General features: G+C 52.9%; 1 protein-coding gene across 2 annotated transcripts in view; it reads right to left on the bottom strand.

Moving 5' to 3' along the window:
* Positions 1 to 6,915, bottom strand: part of AXL (AXL receptor tyrosine kinase) — a 29,526-nt gene extending 22,611 nt beyond the window's left edge. For both annotated transcript variants that reach the window (XM_081275270.1, XM_081275269.1), the window contains exons 1-4: positions 6,596 to 6,915; positions 5,014 to 5,239; positions 4,610 to 4,710; positions 3,601 to 3,777 (exon numbers count right to left, since the gene is read on the bottom strand). In XM_081275270.1, the coding sequence (XP_081131396.1) occupies positions 3,601 to 3,777; positions 4,610 to 4,710; positions 5,014 to 5,239; positions 6,596 to 6,656 (565 nt within the window). In that variant the 5' untranslated portion in view covers positions 6,657 to 6,915. The remainder of the gene's footprint in view (positions 1 to 3,600; positions 3,778 to 4,609; positions 4,711 to 5,013; positions 5,240 to 6,595) is intronic.
* Between the last annotated feature and the right edge of the window lie 4,690 nt (positions 6,916 to 11,605).

Genomic DNA, 11,605 nt, shown 5'->3' on the forward strand with positions numbered 1-11,605 from the left:
GACAAGTGTTTGTTCATTGGTAAGTGGGCCTCCTGTCCATCCCTCCTCCTTGCTCAGTCTGATCACTGGCCTCTGGTGTTTCTGGAACACACACCTAGGAAGCGGTGTTCCTGCCCTGGAAACAGTACTCACCTGAAATAGTCTTCACAGGTCCACATGGCTCCCTCCCTCCTTCCTTCATTTGATTCTGAAATGATACTCTGCTCCATGGCTTTGTATGTTGCCAAGTGTCCTGCTCATTGTGGGGTCTCCAGGGAGGCAGGTTGTGTTTTTTTGTTGTTGTTGTTTTGGTACCAGGAATTGAACTCAGAGTTGCTTAACCACTGAACTGCATTCCCAGCCCTTTTTATTTTGAGACAGGATCTTGGTAAGTTGCTGAGGCTGGCTTTGAACTTGTGATCCTCCTGCCTCAGCCTCCTGAGCCATTGGAATTACAGGCATGCATCATGGTGCCTGGCTGGTTGTGTTGTTTTGTTCCCTGCTGTCAGGGTGGCCCGGCACACAATAGGTGCTCCATATATGTTTGCTGAGTGAATGAATTTGTGTGTACAGCTGTGAATGCACAAGCATTTCTGAGTACGTAGGTGTAGGAAATTAACGTATCTTGAACTGTTCAGTCTCTACACTTGTAGACACCTTTGTGTGCACAGGCACACACACCTGTCACTGTTACCATAAACGTGCACACATAAAGACACACAAACACATAGATACCCAGTGCGCAGCTATACAACACACACAGATGCACAGTGTGGGGGGGGGGGGCAGGATGTGCAGAGGACCAAGTTTCCAGCCTGCTCTTCTGGTGCTGCCTGCGTGGGTGTGTGCGTGGCTCTGAGGCTGTGGGGACAGCTGTCCTGCTGAGCTCGGGGTGGCTGCGTGCGTGCGCCCGTTCCCACCAGTTCCCACCCTCGGTCCGCTCTGGAGGGCGGCCTCTGTCCCCAGACACAAAGTTTCCTTTTTTCCGTCAGCAGAGGGAGTGGATTAGGGGAAAGTCACAGAGGCCGGAAGGGGGTGGGCAGGGAAGCGCCCCGCGGCGGCTGCCCAGTTGCCGTCCCCGGCCAAGGTCAGGTGCCCGGGCCCCCGCAGTCCCCGCCGCCCCCGCCATCGAGAGGAACAAGCCAGCCCAGCGGCGGGCGGGGGAGCTGGGTCGGCTCCAGCCACCTGGCACGTGGGGGCCGCTACGGTCAGGGCGCGGGAGCTGGCGGGCGGATGAGCAGCTCCGGGCGAGGGGGATTCTGGAGCCGGGTCCAGTTCCGACCGCAGCATTCCTGCCCCCGCGTGAGTCACCGGGGCGCCCCCCCACCCCGGCACTTCCGGCTGGTCTGGGGGCCTAGCCGGGGACCCCCTCTTTCCAGGCCCCAGTGGCTGCACCTTGAGGGAGGGGGACAGGAGGAACCAAGGGGTCTGGGACCCCCTCCCCACCAGCAGGCTCTTTCCTACTCCAGATGTGCTTTCCAGATGTACTGCCTCCCTCTTTGCTCCCCCCTCCAATCCTTTTCCGAGGGAAGAAGGATGGAAGGAGAAAGAGGACACACCCTGAGTAGACCGAGGGACAAACTGACAAAATTCCTAGACAAGGCACCTCCCCCCCACACACACAATGAATCACGCCTAACACACAGGGGCCGTTTTTAGCGCTCAGGCATACACAAAAAACGCAGCACTGGCTAAGCTACTCGGATTCCCAGGGCTGATGCTTGTCCCAAACACTCAGTGACACAAATGCACAGTGACTTACTCATAAACACACAGGGGCTGACACTGACGCACATACACAAATGAGTCAACCTTAGGACAAACGTAAACACACAAGCACATGTGCACACATTAATCACAAACATCTAACAATGCAACATATGTGGGGTTCGTCGCTTTGGAACACCAACCTCCCTGCATATTGAGATACACACTCCAGGCAACAAGCACACTGAGGCTGGAGAGGGAGAGATTGACCCTCCCCCAGCCAGGCCTTCATCTGTGCCAAAATAGCCAGACACATTCAGGTTGCTTCACATTCATGGAGGTGAAGGGTGTTACGAAAAAGAGCTGTGCAGACGCAAAGGCCTGTCATAGACGCGCAAGGAGGGAGACACTGTGGTGGACACACGGTTGGCACAGGTGTGCAGATGCACACTGGCTGGAGGGTACCCTGAATTCAGCCCCCAAGAGGCAGCTGAGCCAATACATGCAGGGAGACCAGATGGAAGTAGATCTTAGACCTAGGACTTAGTGGTGACAGACTCATGACAGCCCACTTACCCTCTGACATACAGAGACATCCATGGATGTGCATCTATAACAGCCAATAGGAAACACACCAACTTATCCCCCGACACATCCTGATTCCGCAGGGGGACAGAAGCCCACACCAGGACGCACTCACACCTATAGATGCACACCTGTGAGTAGACACTATCACATCCACACAGAGAGTGTGCACAAAAGCCACAAAACACACTTACAGCCCTCCCGGCACTCTATGCACACAGTCTCAACAGCTGTGAACACACAAACACAGAGAGGGACAAATACTGACACACCACTCGGTGTAGGTGTCTGTCCCCATAGCTGCACACTGATACACACAAGACCCTCTCATACCTCTCCTCCCTCCCTCTCTCTGTCTCCCTAAGCCTCTCCCAGGTCCTGCCAGGCTGACTCAGGCCCCTACCCGGCCACTTGAGCCACGGGCCTGAGTCACCCCTCTGGGGGGCCAGCATGGTCACCACTGCTTCCTTGCACACTCAGGGCCTCAGGAATGCTGAGAATGTGACACCTCCTTCACCCCAGAGACCACTCCTCACCCCAGCAGGTTGGCCTAGGGAAGTGCCTCCCCTGACTGAGCTGTCCCCATCTGTGTGCCTGTCTCTCCTCCCTCCATAAGGGGGAAGCCCATATCCAAGTTCCCCCAGTTCTGCCTCTGACTGTCATGTGACCCCCAGCAAGGTGCCCCTTCTGTGTGATGCAGGAGAGGGTCACCCAGAAGGAGGGCTTTCCACCACTTGCCCTGACTTTCTCCGTCTTGGGTCATCTCTGTGAACTCTTATCTCTCCTTGCATCTCTCATTCTGTCTCTTTGTAATTAACTTTCTCTATCTCCCATTTCCCCTTCCTTCTTCTTCAAAAAGATCTCTTCCCCTTGACCAAGGTCATCAGGGCTCTTCAGGGCTGGAGGTGGACAGGTTGTATGTGTGGGGGTACAAGACAGGAGGGGATCATCGGTTCCAGTGGCCTGCTTGGGTCCAGGACTGACAAAGGGGCACCAGACCCACACACTTGGACCACAGAACAGCTCAGAGGAAACCCAGGACAAAGAATGCTATTCAGAGAGAGGCAGGGGTGAACGGAGGGAGAGACAGAGATACAGACAGAAAGACAGACATGTGCTCAGAGAAACAGTGAGACAGGCACAGAGAAGCAGGGAGCTGGAGAAGGCACAGAAAGAGGCAGAGGGAGGCACAAGAGAGAGACAAGGAGACAGAGGCAGAACACCGAGACTGGGACAGCGGAGGCAGAGGCCTAATGTGAAGGGTTGTCTTGCCCCCACCTCCACCTCAACCGGCTTCTCCACTGACCTGGCCCGTGTTCCCACACTCACCTGGGACATGCAGGTTGTGCTGGGGGCTGGGGGCCATGTCCAGGCTCAGGGGGACAGCATCCTGGAGCCAAAGTAGATTCACAGGTTCTGGGGGTCCCTGGGCCCAGCAGCTCAAGTTGAAGGGGGTGTTAGCTGTCACAATCCTGTCTTCTGGCTCTTCCAGGAAGTAAGGCAGGCCTGTGGGGAGGGCGGTGGATCCCTCTGAACCTCCCAGGTGTCTGAGCCACTTCCAAGATGGTGAGTGAGGCTTTGGACATCAGACTCACCTTGCAGGGTCTCTTGCCAACCCCCATGTCTGAATCCTCGGGACACCTGAGCCTCCTTTAGATGACTGACCCAGGATACATAAGCCCAATACCTGATTCCCCCTATGCCTGACCCCCAACATACCTGAGCCCCTCATGTTTCTTTTCCCTCCCTCCCTCCCTTTCTTCCTTCCTCCCTTCCTTTGTGTGTACATGTGTATGCGCATGCACTGGGGATTGAACCCAGGGGTGGTCTAACTCTGGGCTACATCCCCAGCCCTTTTTTAAATTTTTTGAGACAGGATCTTGCTAGGCTGCTGAGGCTGGCCTCAAAATTGCAATCCTCCTGCCTCAGTCTCCTGAGTAGCTGGGATAATAGGCATGCACCAACGCACACAGTTGGTGCCTACCTGATTCTCTTTCCCACAATGTGTGACTCCTCATCTCATCTTACTGATGGGGGAACTGAGGTCCCTGGAGATGGGGAAGACAGTTAAGTCACCTGACCTGCCTCTGATTCCTTACCTAACCCCAGAATGTCCTACTCCAAGCATGTCTGCCCCTCAGGACATCCAACAACTCCTAAGATGTCTTCTCCCCAAGATCATATAATCATAGTCCCTCAAACCTGCTCCCCCATAATTGTGGACTCACAAGTTTTCTGACCTCTGAAGATCTCTGACATTCCTAGGCTATATGTCCCCAGGGACCTTGAGTCCCCCAGCACCCTCTGATCCCTCAGAACGTCTGACCCAAGGACTCACCTTCCAGCCCTATGTAGCCAGGCTGGGACATGAAGGTCTGTCCGCCCAGAGCCACCGCACACTGGTACTGTCCGGCATCTGTAAGCTGCAGGGATGCGATTCTGGCAGAAGAGGAGGGATGGAGAGGTGGGGGTCAGAGTTGAACATTGGCAAAGGTCACCAGAACTGGGAGAGGGGCCTGGACTGAAAACTCACAGGGAGGATGCAGTAGACACTATTTTTAATTCATTTTACAGAAGAAGAAAGTGAAACCCCGAGGTCAAGTCACCAGTTCAAGCCACACAGCCGGCAAGTGGTCAAGCTGGGATTCCAGCCCAGGAAGGGCCTCTTCATCCTCTGCTTGATGGAGGGGGGTGTAGACAGAGGTGGGGAGGGGCTTGGTGGGGGAGGGGGTGACTGCACACCTGAGTTGGCTGACCACTTTCCATTCATCATCCCAGTCTTCGCCCAGGGGCACCTGGGTTTGGGTGCTGTCTGCCAGCTCTAGGATCTGTCCATTCTGAAGCCAGGTCACCTCTGGGGGCTCCCCCTGAACCTGGAGCTCACACAGAAGGGTCCCCACCATTCCTCGGGCACCGGTGATGTTCCCTGGACTCCCCACAAAGGGATTGTCAGCCTCAACCTTTGCACCTATGGGGAAATGGGAATTTAGGAGCTTAGGAACCCCTAATTCCCTCCAGCTCCACAGTTTCACCCTGTCTCTGCCTGCCCACTGGCTGCCAGGACCCTGCCAGGCCTTTAGGTCCACATAGTTGTAGAGTGACCTCAGAAGGGGGTGGAGGGCCTAGGCTTGGGGGAGGATGGGAGTTTTCCCAGGGGACTGAGGTCCAGCCTCCATCCCTCCGTTGGGAAGGAGGCCCGGGATCTGGCAGCCTCCCACGCCCTGGGTTGCCTGGCAGGGGCCAGTGCCTGCCCCAAGGGTCTCTAGAGACTTCACAGATCAGGCTGGTGGATACAGGGGAAGAAAAGAGGCCGGGAAGAGAGATGGGAGAGAGAAAAAGAGAGATGGAAAGACAGAGACAGGCACCAGAGAAGCTAGAGAAAGTCAGGCCTGGGGAGAAAGAGAGGGAGAGATAAAGGAAGAGACAGAGAAAGAAATGAAGAAATAGCCCTCAAGAGGGGAAAAGAGGGGAGAGTCACAGAGACTGAGGGGGGGGGGGAGAGAGAGAGAGAGAGAGAGAGAGAGAGAGAGAGAGAGAAGACAGACACTGACTTAGAGATCATGGAGAAGACAGACATGGTGGCTCACACCTGTAATCCCAGTAACTTGGAAGGCTGAGGCAGGAGGATCACAAGTTCAAGGCCAGCCTCCACAATTTATCGAGGAATTTGGCAAGACCCTCTCTCAAAATGAAAAATAAAAACGGATGGGGATGTAGCTCAGTAATAAAGTTCCCCTGGGTTACAAGGAAAGAAAAAGACAGGGAAATGAAAACACACACACACACACACACACACACACACACACGGGGGGGGGGGGGAGAGAGAGAGAGAGAGAGAGAGAGAGAAATGGAGCCCCCCACAGGGGTGACAACTGGAGGCAGAAGCTCCCCAGAGAGGAGCAGACCTCAGTGGAGCAGGGACAGGTGTGGGGAGGTTGACAGTGGAAAGGGGACTCTCAGGATTCCAGATCCCTCATCCCACCACTCCTGGGGCTTCTCTGTGGGGATCCCAGCCTGCCCTCCCTGAGCCCCCAGCTCAGCCCCTCTGCCTTGGGCTCCCTCCCTCAAATTCCCCTGTCCGGCTTCTCCATTTCTCCCGCCTGGGCCCTCCCAGTTTCTGTTTCTTGTCCTTCTGTTCCTCTCTGTCTCCTCTCTTCCCTGCGGTCTTGATAGTTCCCAGTCTCTGTTTCCTCCTCTCCTCTCTCCGAGTCCCCTCTCCGTTGTCCCAAGGAAACTCCGCCACCTGCCATCCATCCCGCGCCTCCTCTCTCCACTTCCCTTGTCCCTTGGTGGGTGGCCCGGCCCGAGGGCCCCCATCACTCACCCTCGGGGGTCGCGCACCCCCAGCAGCACAGCACCAAGCACCAGGCCAGCGCCCTGCCCATCCTCCGGCCCGACCGCGCCACCGAGGCCAAACTTTCCTCCGAAGTTGCTGGGCGCCCTGCAGGGGAGGGGGCAGGGCCGGGCTGTCCCCGGCCCTCCCCCCAGCCCTGGGCTCCCCGGCTTTGGCACTGCCCGCCTGGCCCAGCGGGGCCCCTCTGCCGGCTTCGCTCCTCGGCAGCCGCCTTCTCGGTCCCCGGTCCCCGGCCTCCTCTCCTCCCAGACTTCGGACAACCCTTTCCCCGCCCCCGGCTCCCCCTCTGCCTCCGCCCCGGCGGGAGCCCAGGGGGCCACCTGGGCAGAAAGGGGTTAACCCGGAGAGCAGGGGACCAGCCCGGTCTTAAAGGGGCCTTGGAGGGAGGCGGGGAAGGGGGACAGGGACCCTGGTGACGGCGCCCCTCTCCTGGGCCCAGAAGGCAGGAGGCTGCGCCTCTGTGCTGGGTTCTGGGCGCTGTCCCCTGGGCTCTCTGGGTCTGGTAAACATTCTTCCAGAACTCCACTCCCCTCTCAGCCCACGACGGCCCCCTGCCTCCACCCCCAGCCCGGCCCTAGCCAGGCCTCCTTGGCCCTTCATTCCCCCCTCACACTCAGGGCTCCTTGGACAAGGACACACACACACACACACACACACACACACTCAGATGGCATTGACACAGAGCCTGGTGCAGGCAGAGGCACGCAGGGGCACGCTGCCCTGCCTGCCCATGGACACCTTCAGGCAAGTCAGGTCGGGAGCTGCCTCCTAGGGAAAGCTCAGAGAGGCAAGTCCACTGCTGGGTGGGGATCCCAGGGGACATGGATGCTGACACACAGAAGCTGGACACCAGTGTGTGTGCGTTCATGGGAGCACCCCCAGACCCAAGTCCAGCTCTCCCACTAATGGTGTGACTGTGGGCAAGTGACTGGCCTCCGTCCCTCAGCGTGTCCCTCTGTAAGATGGGAATAAGAATAGGGTCCACGGAGCAGGCTAGTTGGAGGGTGATCTGGGTCAAAGTGCATGCGGTTCCTTGCACGTGGCAATGACAGCTGACAAGGTGCCCAGCGGTTTGGGCTTCTCTGTCTCTGCACTTGCTGCTCCCTCCTTCTGGCCTCATTGTGCATCCAGGTCCTTGCAGATCTAGGACCTGGGTTTTGGCTCCCCCTGCATGGCCATTTCTGCATCCCTGTGTGTTGGGCACAGGGGGCTCTGCATGCCTGGGAGTCTTATGTACGAGGTGGTTGGGTGCCGACTCTCTGCTCTTGGCCATTCTGTTTGGGTCTCCGTATCCCAACAGCTCATCATTAAGTCCTGTCTATTTGGCCTCCTGGTGTTTTTCTCTGTCCCCTTCTCTAGGCCCCCTCCTCTCCTCTTTCTCCCTCCAATCCATCTCCTTTAGCAACCAGAGGGATGTTTCTGAGACCCAAATTAGACCCTGTTTCCCACTTCTTAGCTGTGGCTCCCTTCTGCCCTTGGGGTGAGCACCTAGCTCCTCAGCAGGCCACTCAGGACCCTTCCCCATTAGTCTCCTTGGGCTGTCTCATTTGTATCCCACCTTGGTGATGGCCCCAGCATTCATCCTGCCACTTAGGCCTGAGCCTTGGGGTCCTCCTGGGCACAGCCAGTTACTGATATCCATGGAGACTCAGCTCACAGACCTCTTTCCCACCTGCCCTGGTTTCTCCCTATAACCCCACCCTGGACCAGCCCCAGTGTCTCCCACCTAGACACAGCCCTGGCCTCCTGCCTGGGCCACCAGCCTCTACTCCTTCTCCCATTCAGCAGTCAGAAGAATGTTTTCCAATTCCAAATCTAACCTTCTCCCTGCCTTGCCCCCAACCTTTTTAGATAAACCCCTTACAGAGGCCCATGAGGACCCCCTCAGAGTCCTAACCCTCCCTCTCCTTTGGTGTCTTTCACTTTCTGACCCAAAGAACCTCCTTACAGCCTTGGAGCATCTTTTTTTTTTTTTTTTAAAGGGGGGGGGGAATTTTAATATTTATTCTTTAGTTCTCGGCGGACATAACACGTTTGTTGGTATGTGGTGCTGAGGATCGAACCCGGGCCGCACGCATGCCAGGCGAGCGTGCTACCACTTGAGCCACATCCCCAGCCTTTGGAGCATCTTTTTGCAGCTCAGCTTTCTGTCCCCAACTCCTACATACCCCTCATCCATATCCCTAGGGTCCCCTCTCCACTGCATCACTGTATGACCTAGGCCCTCATGTTGTTCACTCCCAACATCCTGTCTTTTTTCTTTCTTTTGGGGGGGGGTGGTGGTGCAAAACTTTGCATGGGCTGTCATTATAGTTTTATTTGGCACAATTTTGTCTGTCTCCTTGGCTGGCCTGTGGGCTCCAGGAGGGTGGAGCTGACTATATATCTAAGTTACTACTGTATTCCACTGTCCTGTACAAAGCCTTGACATATAGGTGACAATAATTCTGACTTTTGGGGGGATGGAAATATGTGCAAAGTTCTGCCCCCTTGTTTAGATATATTAGGGATTTCTGCCCACCTAAGACCCATGGAGCCAGCTGGAAGTGTGGCTACCTGGAGCCCGTGAGCACACTTACTCGAGTTCTGATTGCCAGAACCTACTATGGTGTGTCTACAATTTACCTTGAAATACATTTTTTTTTTTTTTTTGGTACTGGGAATTAAATGCAGAGGCACTCTACCACTGAGCTATATCCCCAGCTATTTTTATTTTTTATTTATTTATTTTTTAAGACAAGGTCTTACTAAGCTGTCAAGGCTGGCCTTGAATTTGTGATCCTCCAGCATTGCTGGGATTCCGGGTGTGTGCCATGATGCCCGGTAGAAATGCATTTTTTAAAAAAAATATTATTTAATGAGAATGACAGGTATAGAAGTGCCCTTTGTGTTGGGGACTGGTGCTTCCACAGTGAGCAGGACAAGGCCATGTCCTCATTGAACTCCTGTTGTAAGGAGAGGAGAAACAACAGGCACAAAAATATGTATTAGGATGCAGGATGGGACCTTGAGGAGAAGTAAGGCAGGGGAGGGGACAGCAAAGAGTAGAAGTGCTATTTCAGAGAAAGGGCTGCGGAAGGCTTCAGAGGTTGTGATTGAGTCTAAGGGAAATCAGTGAAGGAACACGTAGAGAATAGCATTCCAGGCAGAGGGAGCAGCCCGTGCAGAGGCCTCCAGGTCGGCCTGAGACAGACTCAATGAACTTTAGGGAGGCCCTTCTGACTGGAATGAATGGAGGCCGGGGCAGGGAGAGGATGGATCAGGGAGGGTTCAAGTTAACCCCTGGGAAGGCTGGGAAGGCCTTTGGTCTTTATTCTATGGTGGGAACCCCTGGTGGGACTTGAAAGGGAGACACAGGAGCTGATCTAATTTTGTTTATTTATTTATTAACAATAAATCAAACACAGGGCCTTGTGAGGGATGGAAGCAAGCACTCTACCACTAAGCTACAGGACCAGCCCTGGATCTGATTAAAAGATCCCTCTAGGTGAGCATGGTGGAACATGTCTGTAATCCTAGCACTCAGGAGGCTGAGGAAGGAGGATTACAAGTTCAAGACCAGCCTCAGCAATTTAGTGATACTCTGTCTCCTAAACAAACAAACAAACAAACAAACAAACAAACAAACAAATGGTTGGGAAGGTAGCTCAGTTGTGGAGAACCCCTGGATTCAATCCCCAGTACCTAAATAAGTAAATAAGACTGGGAATATAGCTCAATGATGGAACATGAACCAGCATCTACCCAGAGCTCCAAAAAAGAAAAACGAAAGGGTAAACTTCAAAGAGGGAGTTACTGAGTAGGTAGTTTTTGTTGGAGATGACATAAGGTTTAGGTGTAGTGGGGATGGCTATTCACACATAGTGAACATACTTAATGCACTAAATCATATACTTGGGGTTAAAATGTTATCTATATTTTGCCACACATACAAATATATTTGAAGACTATACTAATTCTAATTATTTTTACTTTGGGGTTCAATAATTCCTAGTATTGAAGCATATTTTTTCTTGATACTGAAATCATCCTAAGTCAGCTTGCTTTCTTGTCCCCCCCCACCCCCCGCACAGTGTTGTGGATGAAACTCAGGGCCTGGGCCTGATCTATGCCGTTTCTGATGTCAGTTTTTATATTGATACAGGGCAAGGTCTGTGCCTCTTTAAATAAATTGATTTTCTGGGTTTTTTTTTTTTTGTTTGTTTGTTTTTTTTAGTTGTAGATGGACACAATACCTTTATTTTGTGTATATATATTTTTTATGTGGTGCTGAGGATGGAACCCAGTGCCTCATACATGCTAGGGGAGTGCTCTACCACTGAGCCACAACCCCAGCCCCATGATTTTCTGGTATTTTTATCCAATTCCACATTTCCCTGAATCTGACTTTTGAGTACAAATGAGATCTAAGTCATCACCTTAATTTTTTTTAAAAAGGAAAAATTTTAAACTTCATTCCTTTTGGAATGTCAAAGTATTAAGAATGGTACTGTTAAATCCAATAATTCAGGATATATTTAGTTTCTATTTAATTCTAGAATTTTTCATATATATATATATATATATATATATATATATATATATATATATATATATTTTTTTTTTTTTTTTCTGGTTCCAGGGATGGAACCCAGGGGCAGTTTACCACTGAGCCACATCCCCAGCCCTTTTTTATTCATTCATTTATATATATATTTGAGACAGAGTCTTGCTAAATTGCTGAGGCTGGCCTTGAACTTGCTTGTGTTCCAAGTCTCCTGAGTAGCTGGGATAACAGGTGTGAACCACCACACCTGGCTCAGCCTCATCTTTTAATTCTGTTACATCACTGTTTTGTGCCACCTCTGTCCAACTTAAACCAATAAAGTGATAATATCATGGAAATGCTTTTTAAAAAGGAAATATTAACTAATGATATAGACTTTGAAGTTTTTAGGTGAACGGATGCCTGTAACGTACTTGGAGATATTTCCCTGAGCC

Source organism: Spermophilus citellus, assembly GCF_964194105.1.
Source record: "Spermophilus citellus genome assembly, chromosome: 18".
NCBI classification, from domain to species: domain Eukaryota; kingdom Metazoa; phylum Chordata; class Mammalia; order Rodentia; family Sciuridae; genus Spermophilus; species Spermophilus citellus.